Source organism: Dipodomys spectabilis, unplaced genomic scaffold (assembly GCF_019054845.1).
Source record: "Dipodomys spectabilis isolate Male_0828 unplaced genomic scaffold, ASM1905484v1 ptg000096l, whole genome shotgun sequence".
NCBI classification, from domain to species: Eukaryota; Metazoa; Chordata; class Mammalia; order Rodentia; family Heteromyidae; genus Dipodomys; species Dipodomys spectabilis.
The window spans coordinates 13,422,968-13,441,837 of NW_024870773.1; the positions used below are offsets into that span (position 1 = coordinate 13,422,968).

At 37.5% G+C, this 18,870-nt stretch overlaps 2 protein-coding genes and 1 long non-coding RNA gene across 7 annotated transcripts in view; 2 read left to right on the top strand and 1 right to left on the bottom strand.

Moving 5' to 3' along the window:
* The window catches only part of Nsun6 (NOP2/Sun RNA methyltransferase 6), a 51,654-nt gene extending 48,784 nt beyond the window's left edge, over positions 1–2,870 (top strand). For all 3 annotated transcript variants that reach the window (XM_042686035.1, XM_042686033.1, XM_042686034.1), the window contains one exon: positions 1,728–2,870. In XM_042686035.1, coding sequence (XP_042541969.1) covers positions 1,728–1,961 — 234 coding nt within the window. In that variant the 3' untranslated portion in view covers positions 1,962–2,870. The remainder of the gene's footprint in view (positions 1–1,727) is intronic.
* A 195-nt stretch (positions 2,871–3,065) lies between these two features.
* On the top strand, positions 3,066–8,301 carry LOC122113101. The gene is made up of 3 exons (XR_006148378.1): positions 3,066–3,380; positions 4,627–4,699; positions 8,266–8,301. It is a non-coding gene; the product is annotated as an uncharacterized LOC122113101 (long non-coding RNA).
* Cacnb2 (calcium voltage-gated channel auxiliary subunit beta 2) overlaps positions 5,903–18,870 on the bottom strand; it is a 303,237-nt gene continuing 290,269 nt past the window's right edge. For 2 of the 3 annotated variants that reach the window (XM_042686032.1, XM_042686031.1), the window contains exons 10-14: positions 15,406–15,515; positions 11,514–11,665; positions 10,001–10,096; positions 8,501–8,686; positions 5,903–8,102 (exon numbers count right to left, since the gene is read on the bottom strand). In XM_042686032.1, coding sequence (XP_042541966.1) covers positions 7,611–8,102; positions 8,501–8,686; positions 10,001–10,096; positions 11,514–11,665; positions 15,406–15,515 — 1,036 coding nt within the window. In that variant the 3' untranslated portion in view covers positions 5,903–7,610. Of the gene's footprint in view, positions 8,103–8,500; positions 8,690–10,000; positions 10,097–11,513; positions 11,666–15,405; positions 15,516–18,870 lie in introns of all 3 variants that reach the window. The other variant, XM_042686030.1, reaches the window with a different exon arrangement.

The window sequence follows — 18,870 nt, forward strand, 5'->3', positions numbered from 1 at the left end:
AGACTAACTCTGTTCTTTCTAATTTGGTAAATCACAAACTGAATTGTCATACATATAGGGTGCTACTTGAAGAAATCTGTAAAACTTCTGAAAGACTAACAAATTTCTCTGATTAGATACATTTTAAACTACCCATGAGAAGTTTGTTCACATGACAAGGTTTCCCCCTTTGCATTTTTCATTATGTGAAAATGGCAGAGCTTGTTATATATTCTGCCTTTGTATTTATTCCGTGTCTACCTATCTTACATGTTACTTAGTACTTTGTTTCTTAAAAAGTCCTTCTCTACCCTGTTTATTTTTCTGATAAGGAAAAAGTGAGTATCTATCTCAGACCTTAAAAACTGAGATATCAAAAGACCCAGAACAAAATATGGTTCAGAGCTATTGCTTACATAAAATATGTAACATTTAAAAAGCTTTCTTTTAATTTGTTTTACATAGTACTAGTTATGTTTATTGTTAGATTATGTTCAAATCTCTAATTAAGTTCACATTCAGAAATGTTTAACATTTAACTTGGACTCACCTACAATATTAGTAGGAAACTTGAATATATAAATTAATCCAGAAATAGCATCTAAACTCAGAAATTAAGACAACTACATTGTAATGAAAGACTTAAGAATTCACATGGAATTTGTACATAAAAGAAATGGAGGGGCTGGGAAGGTGGCTCAGTGGTAGAGCGCTTGCCTTGCATGCCTGAGGCCCTGGGTTTGATTCCTCAGCACCACATAAGCAAAAAGAAAAAAGCTGGAAGTGGCACTGTGGCTCAAGTGGTAGAGTGCTAGCCTTGAGCCGAAGAGCTGAGGGACAGTGCCCAGGCCCAGAGTTCAGGCCCCACTACCGGACCCCCCCTCCTCCCCCAAAAAAAGGAAAGAAATGGAATGTTTCCCCTTCAATCTCATGGTATATGTTAAAATCCTGTCTTCATTAATATACAGAAGTATCTGTGTAATGATTACTTAAACTAGGATTAAAGATCTTCTACTGTCGTAATATATAAGAATCCCTGAAATATTTGATTGTGTACTCCTCTAAGCTAATTGATGCATCCTTAATTAATATATCCATTTATAATATTGTTAACATTCTGTTTACCACTATGTACCAGGCAGGGTACCACCACCTTTATTTAAGATTCAGAATTGAGAATTTTATCTTTTTTTTTTTTTTTTTTTTTTTTGGTCGGTCGTGGGGCTTGAACTCTGGGCCTGGGCGCTGTCCCTCAGCTCTTCAGCTCAAGGCGAGCGCTCTACCACTTGAGCTACAGCGCCACTTCCGGTTTTCTGGTGGTTTATTGGAGATAGGAGTCTCACGGTCTCTCCTGCCCGGGCTGGCTTTGAACCATGATCCTCAGATCTCAGCCTCCTGAGTAGCTAGGATTACAGGCTTGAGCCACCAGAGCCCGGCGAGAATTTTATCTTTTACATAGGAAGAAATGGAGTAAAATGAAATTGCTGTTTAAGCTCACAAGCTAAAAATGTGTGAATTTGTTTTAATTCATTTGTTTCTTACTCCAAAGTTTAGGCCTTTTGTAATATCACACTCAGGCATGATCAGGTGACTACATATTCCTGTTTTCCCACTGCCCAAATAATGCTGTGTACATTCCACAAAAGTAAAAGGTATTTTTCTGATATAATAGGAACACCCCAATTTGTGTTTTGAGTTAGATGTGCCCGGCCCCCTTACTGATACCATTATTCATTTTCTCCCAACAGGAACCACAGGTAGGAGGAGAAGGCATGGTGGGAGCCGGCCTGTCACTAGAACAACTGAGACATCTGCAGCGATTTGATCCATCTGTGGTGCCATTACAGGACATTGACATTGATTCCCTCAGAGATGCCAAAACAGAGGACATGATCCGACTTGCAAATAAGGATTGTATAGGCTTTTTCATTGCAAAATTTGTAAAATGTAAAAGTACATTAGAGAAGAATCCTCAGAAGTGAAAATTCCATACTTACTTGTTCTTAAATGAAAGTATTTTCAGACCAACTAAATGTAACGGTTGCTAATGAAACAAAATTTCTAGAAATTTCACTAGGGGTCAGAGAGAGAGAGAGAGAGAGAGAGGCCAGTGGTGGGGGCTGCTTTTGCTAAGAAATTGTATCCTTGGTTTATAAACTTTTTTTCCAGTATGGGCACTAGATTTAAAGGAGCTGCCTATGGATGTCCAAAACATTTTCAGTTGGTATATTGTTTTGATTTACGAAGTCTTTTAGTATACCAAGTCTTCAATATATTAGTCTTTTTAAACAATTGTTCGTCTTAATAATAAAATTAGTAGTCATTGTGGTTACAGAAAAATGTTTTGTTTCCAAGTTCCTAAAAATTTTCTAAAAATCCAGGAAATGGGAATTCTATCATTTACCATGGCAATAATTGAGATGTAAGTACTTTGTTAATTGATTCTGCTTATAAATTGGTATAGCCTTCTTTATTTTTGTGTTGTGAAATGAGTACAGTCTCTCCCATAACTGTGTTCAGGAGCTAGATATTTATATCAATTTACAAAAAACGTTTAAAGTCAGAAATTAATAGGACATTGTGTAAATGGTGATGGGTCATTCTTGCTTTCTGTTCCTGATACTGTTTAGCTTGATTAATAACCAGGATTGGGGCTTCTTAGCAATACTTCTTGTGACCTTATACAACTATACCAGTCCTTGAAAACTTCAGTTCTACTGGCATAGCCCTCTTTTTAAATGAAGTTAAACCTCTTTTAAAAGTTTTAACCTAAAAAATGATTATTTACTTTGTAGATAAAAACATGTGAATGAGAATATTCCTTTTATCTTTTGTCGGAGGATGTGTTATCCAAGTTACTTGAATGTACCTGGTGAGAATGAGAAAAACAGCCATGTTACCAAAGAACTGGTCTGTCTGTCCCTGCTGGTCCACAGCATGTTCTCCTAGTGAACAGAAATCATAGAACATCACCTTCAGAAATCTATATCTGTGATAGAGTAAAACAATAATAACTATCTCCTCAAATCTGAACTCAGACGAAATCAGAATATCGTTCAGGTTTTAAAAGTGACCATATAGTCCCCTTGTGATGGCCAGTGTACATGTCAGCCTTTAAAAAGCAGATTATGACCTTAGCTTTCATTCTAAATGCTTTTTAGATAAGGTATATTGAAATATCTAGAACCCAGGCATAGTTGAAAGTCTGTTTCATGTCTTAAACATATCAGTGTGTTTTGTTAGCTTTCATTCTATAATCACCCAAAAGTTACTGGATATTGGGTAAATGTAATAGGCAATTGGAAAACAATTACCTAATAGTTTTTCTTTACCTCATAGGTTTCCATTAGGAATTTTTCATAGATAATTATTCCTAATGATAAAAAGGTTCCTGGGATAAGGTAAGATGGTTTGTTGCTTGACAAACTCTCTTGAGTACCATCTGTATCCTCCTAGTACTCCAGTCTGTTTCTCTCATGGCTCTCAGCAAGCTGGAATCCATTTTACTAATTATTCCTCCTCACATTATACTTGGGGAGCATCGTGGATCTAGGATCACTTCTCAGAGCAAATACTCGATATGTATTTCTTGAATGAGAGAAAAATTTCACATTTTCTAGTTTCAAATACACAACTCCTTACATCCTTCATTCTGCCCTGTGTCTCGATGTCATGTCCTTAACATACCACCTCCAAATTTACATGTATTTTAAGAAATTCTCTAAAGTCTGTTTTCTTCTTGTGCTTTCTGCAAAATCTAGTGTGCTAAGTTGGGATCAAATTATACAAAAGCAGCCTAGCAACAAATGTGTGCAATTTTTTTTTTTTCTTTTTTGCTAGGTCGTGGGGTTTGAATTCTGGGCCTGGGCACTGTCCCTGAACTCTGTAGCTCAAGGCAAGTGCTCTACCACTTAAGGCACAGTACCACTTCTGGTTTTCTGGTGGTTAATTGGAGATAAGTCTTACGGACTTTCCTGCCCTGGCTGGCTTTGAATGTGATCCTCAGATCTCAGCCTCCTGAGTAGCTAGGGTTACAGGCATGAGCCACCGATGCCTAGCACAATGTATATTTTTGACTAACATCAATAAAAACAATGCCAGCAAAACTGAAGAAAAATATTTGCATATTTGAAACTGGACAAAGAACATGGATAAAATTTTTCTTTTAGTGTGTTTCTTCAATTCAGAAATTAATCAGAAAATAAAATGTTCTTGAGGGACATAAAAATATAAGAAAAAAGTCATGGAAATAGGGAGTACAGATGATTCTATAAAAACCAAAGGTGTTTAAACCCCCAACAGTGAGTTAATTTTACTTCAAAGCTCTGTCACATTTTAAATAGAAATATAAAGTACCAATATTTAAAAGTACAGTTTGGCAGAAATGAAACTTACCCAGAACCATCAAGTTACTTTTCTAATAATGTGACTATAATAAAATCACTATTTTGAAAACTACTAGAAGCACATCAGTGAGCAAAAGGGAAAAAGGTAAGGGGTTAAATTTCTCATTAGATCTTAATTTTAAAAATAAAGTTTAAGCTTCCAAATATGAATAAAATGCTGTGCCTGTTAAAGTGAGGGAGATTATTCTGCTGTATCTTGTTAAAATCTTTTCCTTACCTTGAGCTGTTTCTTTTAATGCAGATAGATGGAAGGAGTACTAAAGGAATATGAAGTCATAGTCATTGCCCTAGAGAAGATACTCCACTCCACAAAGGTAAGTGGTGGTCAATGGGTAACACATTCTCAACTACAAGAATCATTCCTAAAATGGAAATTAATACTACTAATAAACAGTGCAGAAGCCAGCTCTTTATTTGTTTTATATGAATGACTTTAAACCAGGCTTTTTAAACAGTTCAGTGTAGCTGACAGTGATGGTTTAACAGGAATGCATAGCAGACCGTGTTAAAAATGTGGCATTGTTCCACAGTACAACACAACTAAGACATCCTACATGTAGCAGCACCTTTTGGTAACAGTAACTTAATGAGCAGTAGAGAAAGGAAAAACTGAAATGAGTATGACAAAAACCATATAACTATTGAGTACATTTCCAGCATTTCCTAGGTTGACTACAAAAGTCATGATTCTACAACTGAGTAGGCTAAGATCAAGCCTTTGCTGTGTGAAAAGACTAGTTTTACATTCCTTGAGTCAGTAAATCATCCTAGGGATGATTTCATTTATAGATTCACTGCAGACTGTTTACACATACCCCCACAGTTACAGCTTTCACATAGGAAGGTATTAAATGAAATCTTTCAGTGTAGTGGATTTGTGCTACCCTACTGTAAAGTGAGAAACTGAGACTCAGGACCTAAATTTAAAAGATGGGCTCCTAATTAACATTATTCTTTGAAAGGGCTTAGTGAGGGCAGCAAGTTAGGTAAATAGCAGTTAATACTAAAAGAATTCAGTTAGGATGAAATAACATGTAGGTAAGGATTAGATTGGCGATCATCTTGATACGATGGAAGCTTAACATAAATAATATATAACAAAACTTTAAATGGAATATGGTTTCCCAATGATCCTATGACTTTTTTTTGGTCATGGGGCTTGAACTCAGGGCCTAGGCACTGCCCCTGAGCTCTTTTGCTCAAGGCTTGTTCTCTACCACTTGAGCCACAGTACCACTTCCAGTTTTCTGGTGGTTAACTAGCGATAAGAATCGCAACAGACTTTCCTACCCAGGCTGATTTGAACCACGATCCTCAGATCTCAGCCTCCTGAGTAGCTATGATTACAGGCATGAGTCACTGGGGTCTGGCTTCTGTAAATTCTTAGAAATAGTACAGAGCTAATTAACAGGTTGATGAAATCACTACGAAGTTACTCATTTTAAAAACTTGTTTTCTTGGACATAATGGAAATAATTGTAAAACCGTTTTACTTATAAACTTGCAAGAATATTTGGCAAGAACCTGGAATAATGGGGAAGCAAAACAAAAGATAGGTTATTATAACTGCTGATATTTAATACATATATCTGAAGTTAGGTATTTTCTGGGACATGCACACTTAATACTGTCTTACCTATCCAGTCATAACTGGACACTTAGACATAGAAAAGAAAATTTAGCCTCAGTACAGCAAAATTGCAAGCTTCCAGCAGTGTAATCAAGAATGGAGATAGTGTCTTCTAGGTTCTCCTTTATAGGTGTCTCAAATAGGAAAGTATTCTTAACGTTTACTTCAAGTCACCCCTTTTTGCCCTGATAACTTCTGAAAAGCAGAAACTTTGGTTATAAGAAGCACTTATGGGTTCTGACAGACAGGGAAGTTGTTCACATTGGTGGTGGGGTGGAACAGGAGGTGACTGGGAGATAAACAACAGGAACAATAGGCAAGGTTAGAAGATGAAATGGGAGAAGTTATAAAAATTTATTTTCCTATGAAATAATTCCACAAGCAGTGTAAACAGTTCTTACTAAAACAGGTACTCTAACACACAAAGATTGTACATTTCCAGTGAAACACTCACAGTACAAGATGCCTGCATTTTTACTCTCTATGAGCAAACACAAGGAGCCGGCAGATGAATGCTTTTCCTAGTTACCTTTGGCAGCAAGCTTTCCTCACAGTCCCCGGCTCTGAAAGGGTTATTAAAGCCACATAGAGCACAATACAAAGCTAGGTGGGCAGAATTCCAGACATCAGTCACTAGTTTCTTCATCCGTCATCAGCATTCTACGTCACCTGAGTTACTCACACACACTCTTGCATCCAGACACACACGTGCACACAGCGGGTTCCGGCTTGTATACTCCAGTGCAGTGACTATCACAGACACTAGCTACTAAGAATGTGTTTGTCACAATCAGTGTGGACTCTATAAAGTAGAACAATCTCTGGAGTTTGGTTATATTTACCATAATTTATGGTTAAAATTATAAGGATAACATTCGAAATCAAACCTGTTCAAGTCAAGCAATCACACGTATTTACAGTATGTACAGACATTAGAATGGGGTAAGTAGATGTTTAGACAATGTTAATACAAATTTCCTGAATGTGGACATTTCTCGTCCCTGTAATTCATAAAGCAAATCTGCTGACTTGGCATTAAGACCCTAAAATAGTGTGATCAAACTGATATATATATTATATATAATTATATATAATAAGGTGTTTGCAGAAATAACATTTACAAACTGTCTATACAGTACACAGTACTAGTACATAGAAAATAGATTCTAACTTTATGATCCCCTTGTGTAAGGCAAGACTGAATCTGTCCCCAAATTTAGTCAGCCAGAGGTACAAGCAAGAAACAGTGGTCCATGAATGAATGGATATGCCAGTCAGGTTTCTGGGTATTAAAATGTGATGAAACAAGAAATTTCCACTTTTTTTCTGGTTACATTTCTTAATACCATTAACATCGTCTGGTTGGCAGCTATCCAAGACCACAGTAACTGCATCTGTACCAAGCCAATTGGTATAGCACTTACAAAAAAAAGAATGTATATTAATACTCTTATTTCATGCTATTGCCACTTATGCAACAGCAATAGAAAATATACAAGACAGGTCATATATGATTGTAATTAAGACCCCAAAGATTTTGAGGCTGCTGTTATACAAGACTCGGGGAGAAAGGAAAAACACAAAAGGGTAAAAAGTCATTGGCGGATGTAAACATCCCTGTTCCACTCCCCAGCATCGTTCCGCTTTTTGGATATTACTTCTCCATCCCTGTCATAGTAGCGATCCTTGGATTTGTGACGGCTCCGTTGTTTGTTGCACTCATTGTGGTCCTGCTCTCGATCCACGTCCCTTGAACGATGCCGAGGCTCCCTGTGTCTGTGGTCACTGCTTCCATGGGTCTCATCCTTGTGGTTATGGTCACGGTGTGAAGCATAGTGGTCCACATGTTCATGGGAATAATCTTCCTTTGGCTCCACATAGGCAGAGTCTCGACTCTCCTGTGTTTCAGAGTCAAATGTCTCCTGCCTGGAGAGGCCTCGACTTGTGCCACTGCGATGGTTGTGGTGTGGGGCTGAGGAAGAACGGTGCTGGGATTTCTTGACAGGTTCCAGGGAGGGTTCTTCTTCCACTTGGGAAGTAGAACGTGCAGGAGCAGAACGATCCATCCTCTGATCACCTTGAGAACCCTGGCAGCAAGTGGAATACACATGCATGTTGACTAAGGTCAGCGTATAAAGAACTAAGAGGTGGGATTTGAATTCAAACAGCCTGCTATCTTAAAGATCATGCAGTTGGTGAGGTATAAAAGTCTGTTTACAGCCTATTTGATTTAGTGTTTTGTTTTTCCAGAGCTGAGGATTGAACTCAGGACCTCTGACTTACCAGGCAAGTGCTTTTCCACTGAGCTAAATCCCCAGTCCCATCAGTGTTTTGTTTTTTTTTTAACAGCTACACAACTCACACCAAAGTTGGTTTTATTTTGGAGAGCATTAGATAGTCTGAGTTTTGACCCCAGTGAATCGCCTCAGATTTTTCCGCCCCCCCTCCCCCCCTTATGGACAGCATGAAAAAGAACTGTACTTACCTGTGAGTTAGAGGCTCGGGTGGGGCTAATAGGCAAAGTTGAAGTGGCTAAAGTACGGCTAAGGAGAGGGTTGGGGAGGCTGCAGCTGGGAGGGTGGGTAGCCTTCCAGTAGGCCTCTAGATAGTCTGCAAGGTGCTCACAAGCATCCTCAAGCTGGTTCTCATCCAAGATCACGTCAAATGACTCCTGCTGAGGCAAACATTACAGACAGCATACTTATACCAGTCAGAACTGATTTCCCATTGTACTGCCCCAGTCTCATATGAGAAAGGAGGAGCTGGTAAGCTGTAGCTCTGTGTATTTGCTCCTGTTATGTGTGGTACTGAGTCCTTTTGGAGACCATCTTGGTTGTTAATTTATCACTGAATGGTTAACCACACAGTACAGGGGGTAATAGAGCGCGAAGGATATGATATTGTAGGAAAGTTACCAATAAGTGATACTATGGCTAAGGATAAAAATCTGAACAGTTTGCTGGGTGGCTCATGCCTGTAATCAGCTACTCAGGAGGCAAAGATTTGAAGATTGCTGTTTCAAGCAAGCCCTAGAAAGTCCATGAGACACTTACCTCCAATTAACAACTCAAAAAAGCCAGAAGTGGTATAGTGATAGCCTGGAGCAGAAAAGCTCAGGGACAGTACCTTAGTGCTGCACCAAAAAAATTTTTGGGAGAAGCATCTTGATACAACGACTGCAAAAAGCCTAATTTAAATGATTGAGGAAAGACTAGCACATAAAATGTAGCTGAAAATATTAACATTTTGACCTGGTCAAAATTTTATGCCCCTCTTAGTTTTTAAAATAAGTAAAGCAAATTTAAAAATAACTATAATATCTATACCAGAAAACACTAGAAGATATCTGTAGTCTCAAGATATAATATGTGAAGTATAGATTAGTGTCAATGTGTTCAGAGCTAAAGACCTGATTAACTTATAGTTTAAAAACTGTTTTACATGGGAGTGGGAAGGTGGCTCAGTGATAGAGTGCTTGCCTTGCATGCTTGAGGCCCTGGGTTCGATTCCTCAGCACCACATAAGCAGAAAAAGCCAGAAGTGGCGCTGTGGCTTAAGTGGTAGAGCGCTAGCCTTGAGCTGAAGAGCTGAGGAACAGCACCCAGGCCCAGAGTTCAGGCCCCACGACTGGACCCAAAAAAACCCAAAAAACTGTTTTACATGATCTCAAATCAGTTTCTCAGACAGGTGCTGGGAACAGACTACTTGCTCCCTGTAGTCAGAAGTGAATGAATATTCCAACGCTAAAGATTTACAATTTACATATATTTGGATCCACAATCTCATATTAAAGCACAAGGATATATACAGGCTGTTTGAAGGAGATGATCACTGGCTGCTACATACTTAGCGCACATTGTGGAAAAGTCAAATTTTACTTTTTGCAGTATCACTGTAAGAGTATTCTCTCTCCTGAGAGGCACTTAACTATTTCGTTTTTTATTCTGATCTCGTCAAGCAGATCTACTCTAGGGAGAGAACTTACTGGAGGACACTGAGCCAGTTTATCAGCTGCCACCATCTGGACATTTAAGTGTTTAGCTTGAGATTTCCCTCGTGATTTTATTAATCTTTGCAAGACCTGTAAAAGAACAGAAGAGTATCTATACTCAGGTAAAGTACAAGATGCATTACTAATTCCTGAATTGGGGAGCTTTTTTGTCAGTCATGGGACTTGAACTCTGGGCTTAGGCGTTGGTCCTGAGCTCTTCAGCTCAAGGCTAGCACTCTACACTTGAGCCACAGTGCCTCTGGTGGTTATCTGGAGATGAGAGTCTCATGAACTTTCCTGCCAGGGCTGGCTTTGAACCTCTATCCTCAGATCTCAGCATCCTCAATAGCTAGGATTCCAGGTGTGAGCCACTGGCACACTGGGAAGCTTTTTTTTTTTTTTTTTTTATAAATAGCTCAAGTCGTTTATGGTAGATTGTTATAAATATCAAAAGACTATACACAAAGTTGACATAGTAACAAGTCTGTTGCAAGCTTTAAACACTAGCAGAGAACTTACTTCTAGGCTAACAGTTTTCAATCTTGTTATCTCATGACTTCAATATTTCCAACATGATCATACTGGGAACTTAATCCATTCAAAAATTGTGTTACATATTAACATCAAAGACTATTCTCTTTTTCAGTTTGCTACAGTGGTCTGTTTTGGCTGAAATAAACAAAACCAATACGCCTATCTGTTGCTGAGAACTATTTTAATTGCATTTTTTCAGATAATTGTGCATATTCTTTCTTACTACACTCAAATTCACCAAATGGTGTTTAACTCATTAAGTTCTGTGGTTTTATATTGGAATTGGAATGGGTTTGTGATTTGTAAGTTTATTCAAATGATAACAGCTGATTCTTTTAAATCTGCAAATGTTGACATGTTTCATTATTTAGTATCAACAATGACATTTTCAGTATTAGCAAAAGGAAGATATTTTCCTTGATTTGTTCTTTGAGATACAAATGAAAGTAGCTGTTATTCAGTGTGTAGTTTAGATCCTAATTCAGTCACACTGCAGTCCCTTTAGATTACTTTTGCATGCTGCAGCTGACCTTTATATAATGCAACAAAGGATACATAGTCTATGTATCCTTTGTTGCATTATATAAAAGCACGTTTAATAACATAGTTTATGTTATTAAACGTGCTTTTAAAAATGTATTTTTAACTACAAGAGCATGATGATAGAGTAACTGCTAGTGTGTTTGGTTCCACACTCTTGAGTTATGCTTAGAGTCATATACTTGGACATTGTAACCAGTACAAAAAGGGCAGATAGCTTAGTATTATCACAAATAATTGTACTTCCTTTAACCTCTAAAAGTACCTGAGCACCCTCAGGTATGGATGGATTACGTTTTAAGAATAGCTGCTCTGAGCCCTGAAAAGTAACCATGTTCTGCTGCTTAGACGAATTTCTTTCTTCCAAGGCTATACCCATTTAAGACCTGGCAATGATTGCATAGCAGACCAGACAATAGTAAACCCTACTTACCTTAGGAGAAGAAATCTTCACATATACAATAATAGGGGCCAAAGAGGTTTTACTGAGTTGTGCTGGATGATTGATAGTGTCTGCATCGAGGACAACCAGTTGTAGTGTTCTTGCAAGTTCAAAAATCCTCTCAATTTCACTCTGAACTTCAGCTATGAAAGGTCAAGCATAGTTCAGTTACTCAGTTATTTAAAGTGTTTTTAAATCTAAAATTCTTCAGCAGAAGAATTGTCAATGTAGGAAATGCAATTGATGAACAATATTTCTTCACACCTTCAGAATTTAAAGAATTGCTCCTGACTACCTCTAAAATTTGTTTCTGGCATCATGCTCTTGAAGGGTTTGGGGGATAGGGTTAGCCCCATGACAGACAAAATTACAAGAGGAAAACAGTAAGTGCCATTATAAGATGTTTGTGAATCTTCTGCTCAGATATTCTGTGAAAGGCTGTGCAAAAATCAGATAAAGACCTTACAAGTGTGTAATGAAAATTGTGTTGCCTTGTGTTACCATCTTGGTTATGAGGGGACCCTGCAAGGTCTCCCTAGTCAGGTGTTTCCAGGAAAAGCCTTCCCTTTCTTCAGGAAACGCTCCAAATACAGTTAGGTACATTCTATTAATGTAGTACTGTATCTGACAGTTCGGAGTACTAGACTGATAGAGCTATCTACATGGTTTTCTCTAAAGGTCGACTTTCCTTTACTTGCTTATAATCTTGCTGTGTCAAACTCCTGAATTCTCTTTTCAGTGACACCAAGACTCTCCATGTTTTGATGGTGAAGTTTTTTGTTGTTTTATAAAATGTTGTATGAGATAGATCTCTTGTCTCTTTTTATGAAATGTGGTTTGTATGTTTATATAATTATTTTCCCATTGACATGCAGACTGAAGTATAGACAGAGTAGCTATAACAAACATGTCCAAAACCACACTTCCATTTCCCAGAAGAATGCTCATGTAATATCCATGTTTAAGAAAAAGCAGTTTCTGTAAGACAGCACTACTCAAATCCAAGTCAAATTTTATACAAAACTTAACAATGAAGCATATGAAAGTCTACTTGAATGCTCAAGAAGATGGGACTGCTCTCTCTCCAGAGATTCTGAAACAAAGGCTCTCCAATTTTCTTTGTCCTGGAGTTTGAACCTAGGGCCTTGCACTTGTGAGGCAAGTGCTATACCACTGAGCTACATCCATATCCTAATCCCTCATAGTTTTTGTTTTGATGGTACTGGGGTTTGTGTTTAGAGCTTCTTTGCCTGGGATTTTTGTTTTTGGAGACAGCTGTTAGCCACATTCAACATGAATGAGCAACTAACTTTAAAATTTTACTTTTAATAATTTAAATAGCCAGAAGCTAACATATTTAAGGTAGTTTAGCTCTATAAAGGATAGTATGTACCTTGCATTTCCCACTGCAATCATGGAGAACAATTCCATAGGCTCCATTAGGCCAGCAAATTTCTCTTTACACCAGGTATTTGCTGGATATATGATTTTTTTTAATTGTGAAAATACTGTACAGAGGGGTTACAATTACATGGGCAAGGTAATGAGTACATTTCTTATCAAGCATCATTGCCTCCTCCTTTGTTTCCCCTTCCCATCACCCCCCACCAAAGTTGTAAAGTTTGTTTTTCGACATAATGACTTGTACATCTTATTGTTGCAATGGATCCACCTGTATCCCTATATATATGGATATATGATTTTTTTTTTAAGACAGGGTCTCATTTTGTAGCCTTAGCCACTCTCAAAACTTATTCTCCTCTTGCTTTAACTTGTAAAGTGCTAGATGTGTTTCATCATGCCCAGCTTGGAGATTATTTTAGCGAATATATCATTCTAGAAAAACCAAGTCAAGGACTGATAGCATGGCTCAAATGTAGAGTGCCTTCCAAGCAAACATGAGGTTCTTGAGTTCAAAGTCCATATTTCAAAAGAAAAATTACATTAAAAAACACTAATGATTTACTCCATAAAATAAGTCCTTTTATTTACCTGAATGAATTTGAGAAAACTGAATTCAAGCTGCTTGTAGTACTAGCTTTAAAATAACCTACTACCAATGAACAGTCCTGGCTAAAAGAAAAAAAAAAAACCATCAAACTCAATTTCTATCAAGTTTCTGCACTTACCAGTTTAAGAACCACAGACTATACCAATATGTTGCAATTAGCAAAACTTCTGAGAAAATAAGAGATGTACTAGACCAGAACTACAATGTTTAGACCTTACTTGAATCCTGATATCATTTTTTATATTCATAATACACTAATGAATCTACTTGATAAAACAGGTGTGAGATAATAATTATGTGGGTAGATGAAAGGAGACCATAAGGAAAAAAGCACTGTCCTTGGCTAGTTTGTTTGGCTTTGAAATCACCTGAGGCAAATGTTACCAATACGGTAACTATCACGTGAATCATTGTGTTAATCTCCCATTAACTTCCCCAATCCCTCCATTCTCAGTTTATTCCTTGGGTCTGCTGGTTCAGCACACTGTCAGCTATTGATCAATCATAGATTCATAGGCTTATTTACATTGGTAAGTATTAGTCCATGTCTTTCCCATGAAACAAAAATTCTGAGAATAAAGTTTATGTTCACTTCTGCATCTCTAGCATTTGTAAAATGCCTAGTACCTATTAGGGAGATAATTGTGAATGAACGCCTAAAGCTACATAGTTCTCTAAAGCCTTTAACATTAAGCTCCAAACTAAGAGTTTTTTTTCTTGCCTGTCTTTAAATTCTACACTTCAGCCAAGGTGAAGCATAATCTACTGTAATCATTATGACTGCCTTAAACCCTTATTTGTCTTGGTTAAACTTCATCATGCTTCCAAGTCTCACACCAGCTCGTTGGAAGCCTTCCCCGGTGGCCTGCATCTCCTGCAGTATTTGCTCATCAGCTCAGTAGAAGACCACTTTCTCAGTCACCTTGTATCCCAGTGGTTCTTATCAGTACTGAAAACTGTGGGTAGGAAGGGCTTCACCTAATTCATCTTATTTCCAGGCTTTACATGCTATTTGTTATCTAGCATATATGCTCAATAAAATATATCAATAGTTGTAGGGAGTCTTAGCAACCAATCTCACTGATTCAGTTCATGAGTCTAAATAAATGACTTGACTTTGGTAATCACTTGAATCTGTGGCATAATTATTTTGTAGCAATTCCTTTGGAAATCAAATAGTGTGAAAATGCAGTTGTAAGTTAATGTTTTCCCCTCACATTTCTAAACCTATATTACTGAAATCTCATCAGTAAGGGAATGATGATAAAACAGTTTTTTATTTATTTTTTTTGAATTGTATTTTTTTTTAATTTAATTTAATTTTATTTGTGAAAACAGTTTTTTATGTACCATATTTATTACTACATAACCACAATTCAGAGTAAACTAAAACTTACGTTGTTAAAAGCCAGCCACTCAAGGAACAAACTAACCTCATGTATCTCACACAACTATTAGAAAATCTACTTTATAAAACCCCAAACTGAACAATCCAGTAATATAATGAGATTTTAGAGAGACGAAATAGCTGCTGTGAAAGGTTCTAAGTTAGATCCACCAGCACATTAATAAGCAGGTTTCAACCACCACGCTGTAAACACAGTAATCAAAACACATGTTATTCTGAATAACATTTTGTTCAGGTATTCAGCCGACATAAATGAAAACAAACTGGAACCAAAACGTCAATGCTAACAGCATATGGAGTTTTTAACTTGAAACTATCATAACCAGTCTTTCCACATTTATGAAATCATTAAGATTGTAGATGTCTCTTTTTTTGGTACCTAGAATTATCTAGTTAGATTGCTCACTGACATTTTTCATACAGCTTAAACTCACCAATGTAGCAGACTTCCATTGCACACTTACCCAAGCTTGACCTTGTATTGGATCTCTCAATTATTGCATGCTTACTGGGATTGTTTAATACTGATCGTTTGGCAAGGGAGATGTCAGCAGTGACCCTTGTGATAGATATCCTGTTGGAGAAAAATAACAGACTAATACTCTAATTCAAAAGGGAAAGAAGCACATGTCCTCAGATTACCAGGTAATATGTATATTTTCAAACTAGCTATTAGAATACTTAATTACTTGTTTTCTTTGCACCTGCTTTGCTTAGCATTTATTGATTATGAAGTACTACATATATATTAAGCACTTTATTTAAATTGTCTCAAAATCTTACAATAGAATTTTATTATCCCGCTTGTGCCAACAAAGAATGTACCATGGGTAGATTATTTACCAAAACTATGTATTTAGTAATGGCAAAACTGAGATTTGAACTAGATTCTTTTTTTTTTTTTTTTTTGGGTCCGGTCGTGGGGTCTGAACTCTGGGCCTGGGCACTGTCCCTCAGCTCTTCAGCTGAAGGCTAGCGCTCTACCACTTGAGCCACAGCGCCACTTCCAGCTTTTTTCTTTTTGCTTATGTGGTGCTGAGGAATCGAACCCAGGGCCTCAGGCATGCAAGGCAAGTGCTCTACCACTAAGCCACCTTCCCAGCCCCTGAACTAGATTCTTAAACCAAGATTCTTCAGCCTTGTGGCTTAGTTCACTGCTGTGACAAGCATCAATCAGAACAAGGCACCCTAGGTCTTCTTTTGGTGAGCTATAAGTCCAGTGGTAGCGAGGAATAAAAATTCATGAAGGATGAAAAATTTTGATGATTTTTATGAAGAGAAGATAGAGGGTATTGAAAGCTAAATGGCTGCTATATGAAAGTAGAACAAATTTATATGTAAGAAATCAGAATAAGGAAGTGGCGCTGTAGCTCAAGTAGTAGAGTGCTCGCCTTGAGCTGAAGAGCTGAGGGACAGCGCCCAGGCCCAGAGTTCAAGCCCCATGGCCGACAAAAAAAAAAAAAAATCAGAATAAGAAAGCACTTTTAGAAGTAAAATATGACACTGACCATCAAAATTTGAGGGTTACAGAGCACAGTTAAAGACATCTCCAAAAGAGTTAACCAAACAAACAAAACAGATGAAAAGCAGCAGAAAGCTAATAAAATAATCAAATAGGAGATAAATTCCAAAGAACAGAAGTTCAAGAAGAGAGAAAAAAGTAAACAGCAGGGGAAACTAAAGGATGAACTTCAGAATTATCTAAATTGTCAAACTGAGATTATCTAATTCAGTGACAAAAAGATCCACAGCAAGACCTGTTATACATTTCATAACACAGTAAAGAACAAACACCTCCAGAGAAGAACAAGTCTTGAAGGGTCAAAAATTGGAATGCTTTGTACTTCACATTAATTACAGTGGGAGTTGGAATGCGATGGAGAAAAAAAGGCCTTCAAATATCAGAAGGAAACTATCCAGCTAAATTCTATACTGTTTAAACCATCAGTTAAAGGAGACATTTTGACATTCAGCGTCTTGGGACATGTCTTCTTTCTAGAAGAGGTATTCAAGATATATTTAAAAAAATTTTTTTTTCTTTTGGCTAAAGTATCAGAAGAAATCTTGACAAAGTCCAAAGTTCTAGGCAAGAGGTATATGAACTCTAGAAGAAGTTGATAGCAGTGGCCAAGAATAACGATGGAGGGGGGCATCCCAGAACATTGCCTGGTAGGGAGAGAGTTTAGAATGCTCCCAAAGAGGCTCAAAAACATGGATAATTTTTGACTTAGAGTGAGGTGAGTCATTAATTTTACTTTTCTGTATTTAGAGATTTTCGTTTTCTATACATTCGGCATTAGTCTCTATTCTCCCTCAGCTGTAAATATTCACAGGATGCAAACATGCATTTATCTAAAAATTTGTCAACATTAACTTTTGGGATACCGGAGGATGAGACAGCTACCAGTATGAGTGTGAGTGTTTGGGAAAAGGGGAGAAATTGGCTTGAAAGGTCAATACTCTTCATGGTAGCAAGTTAGAAGATAATATGTACCACTGAAAACTCAAGCAGCCAATTAAGCACTATAGAGTTAACTAGGAAATATATATTAAAAAAAAATGTAGCTGAAATAGTTGAAAGTGACCGCTGTCTGTACAGGGCATTTTCCTTCTTTCTGGTTTACACTGCCATGTGTTTATACCAGCTCATGGAGAATTGTCCTAAGATTCCCAAACTTCGTCTTTGCTGTCCTTTTGAGTTCAGTCCTCCCTCCAGGGCACCTGCAGAGCTTATAGGTGTTCTGTCCCGTCTGCCTTTTCTACAATGTCATACAAATGGAGTCATATGCACATAGGCTTTTGGGGTAAAATTCTCTTGAAAAACTTTATGAGACAGGTTTAACATTCACTCATGTCATAAATACCAATAGTTTTTATTATAGGGCTATAATTTTTTTTATTTTTAACCTATTTGTACTTTGATGACAATCTGATTTTTGTATTTATAAAACAGCCATCAGAGCTGGAGAGGTAGCTGATAGAACAGTCCTTTCCTAGCATATGTGAAGCCCTGGGTTTGATTCAGAATGAGAGGGAGGGGGTGGAGGAGAAAGCGAGCCCATAAGTTTAAAGAAAAAAAGATTGTTTCATTATTATTTCACAGTTCACTCATAAATGAGATTAGGCTAAATGAAGGAGCATCTGAGGCCTACTAGTGATTATTTTTATTTCTTTGGTTTATGCGGGTGGATGGGTAGGTAGGGAGAAGTCCTCTGGGAAGCTCCAGCTTAAGTCAGCTAATATGATTCCCTACTGTTGATCCAGCATAGCTGTGGAGGAGCCATTGTTTCAGTGCAGGAGTGCACACTATGTGTCACATTCTTCAAGATGCTATCATGCCACACACCTGTACTTCCATCTGCCCAGAAACTGAGGGAAAGGATCCCTTAAGCACAGGAATTTGCGTCCAGCCTGCGCAGTATACAGAGACCCTATCTCAGCCTTCACAGTATCTCAGAATTGCCATATTAGCTTTTAAAGTTATAGACATCCATTCATGCTCTGTAGATTTGGTCTCATTTAGTCAAGGGTGGCATATGGGCCTTTGGATTTTTTTTTAATATGCTTCAGATGATTTGAATATCCAGGCAGGGTAGGACAGCATCAGTTTTGAACATATTACATCTAAGCAAAAAAACAAAACAAAACGTGATGTTTCCCAGAATTTCTGAATTCCAATATGATTTTCCTCACAGAAAATCGTGGCAACAGTGTATATAGCATCTCTTGAATTGCAGACACCACAGTGCTAGAGCTAACCTTTTCAAAATCCCTGGGAAAGAAAACAATTTATCCCATTGGGTAGCTTTCCTTCTGGTTTACAATTTGCTAGTGAATTACCCGTCATTATTCTATAAACTGAATCTGAAGAGTGAGTTTTTCCATGACACAGCTGGTCAAGGCCAATCCAGTTTTAACTAGGCTGCTCT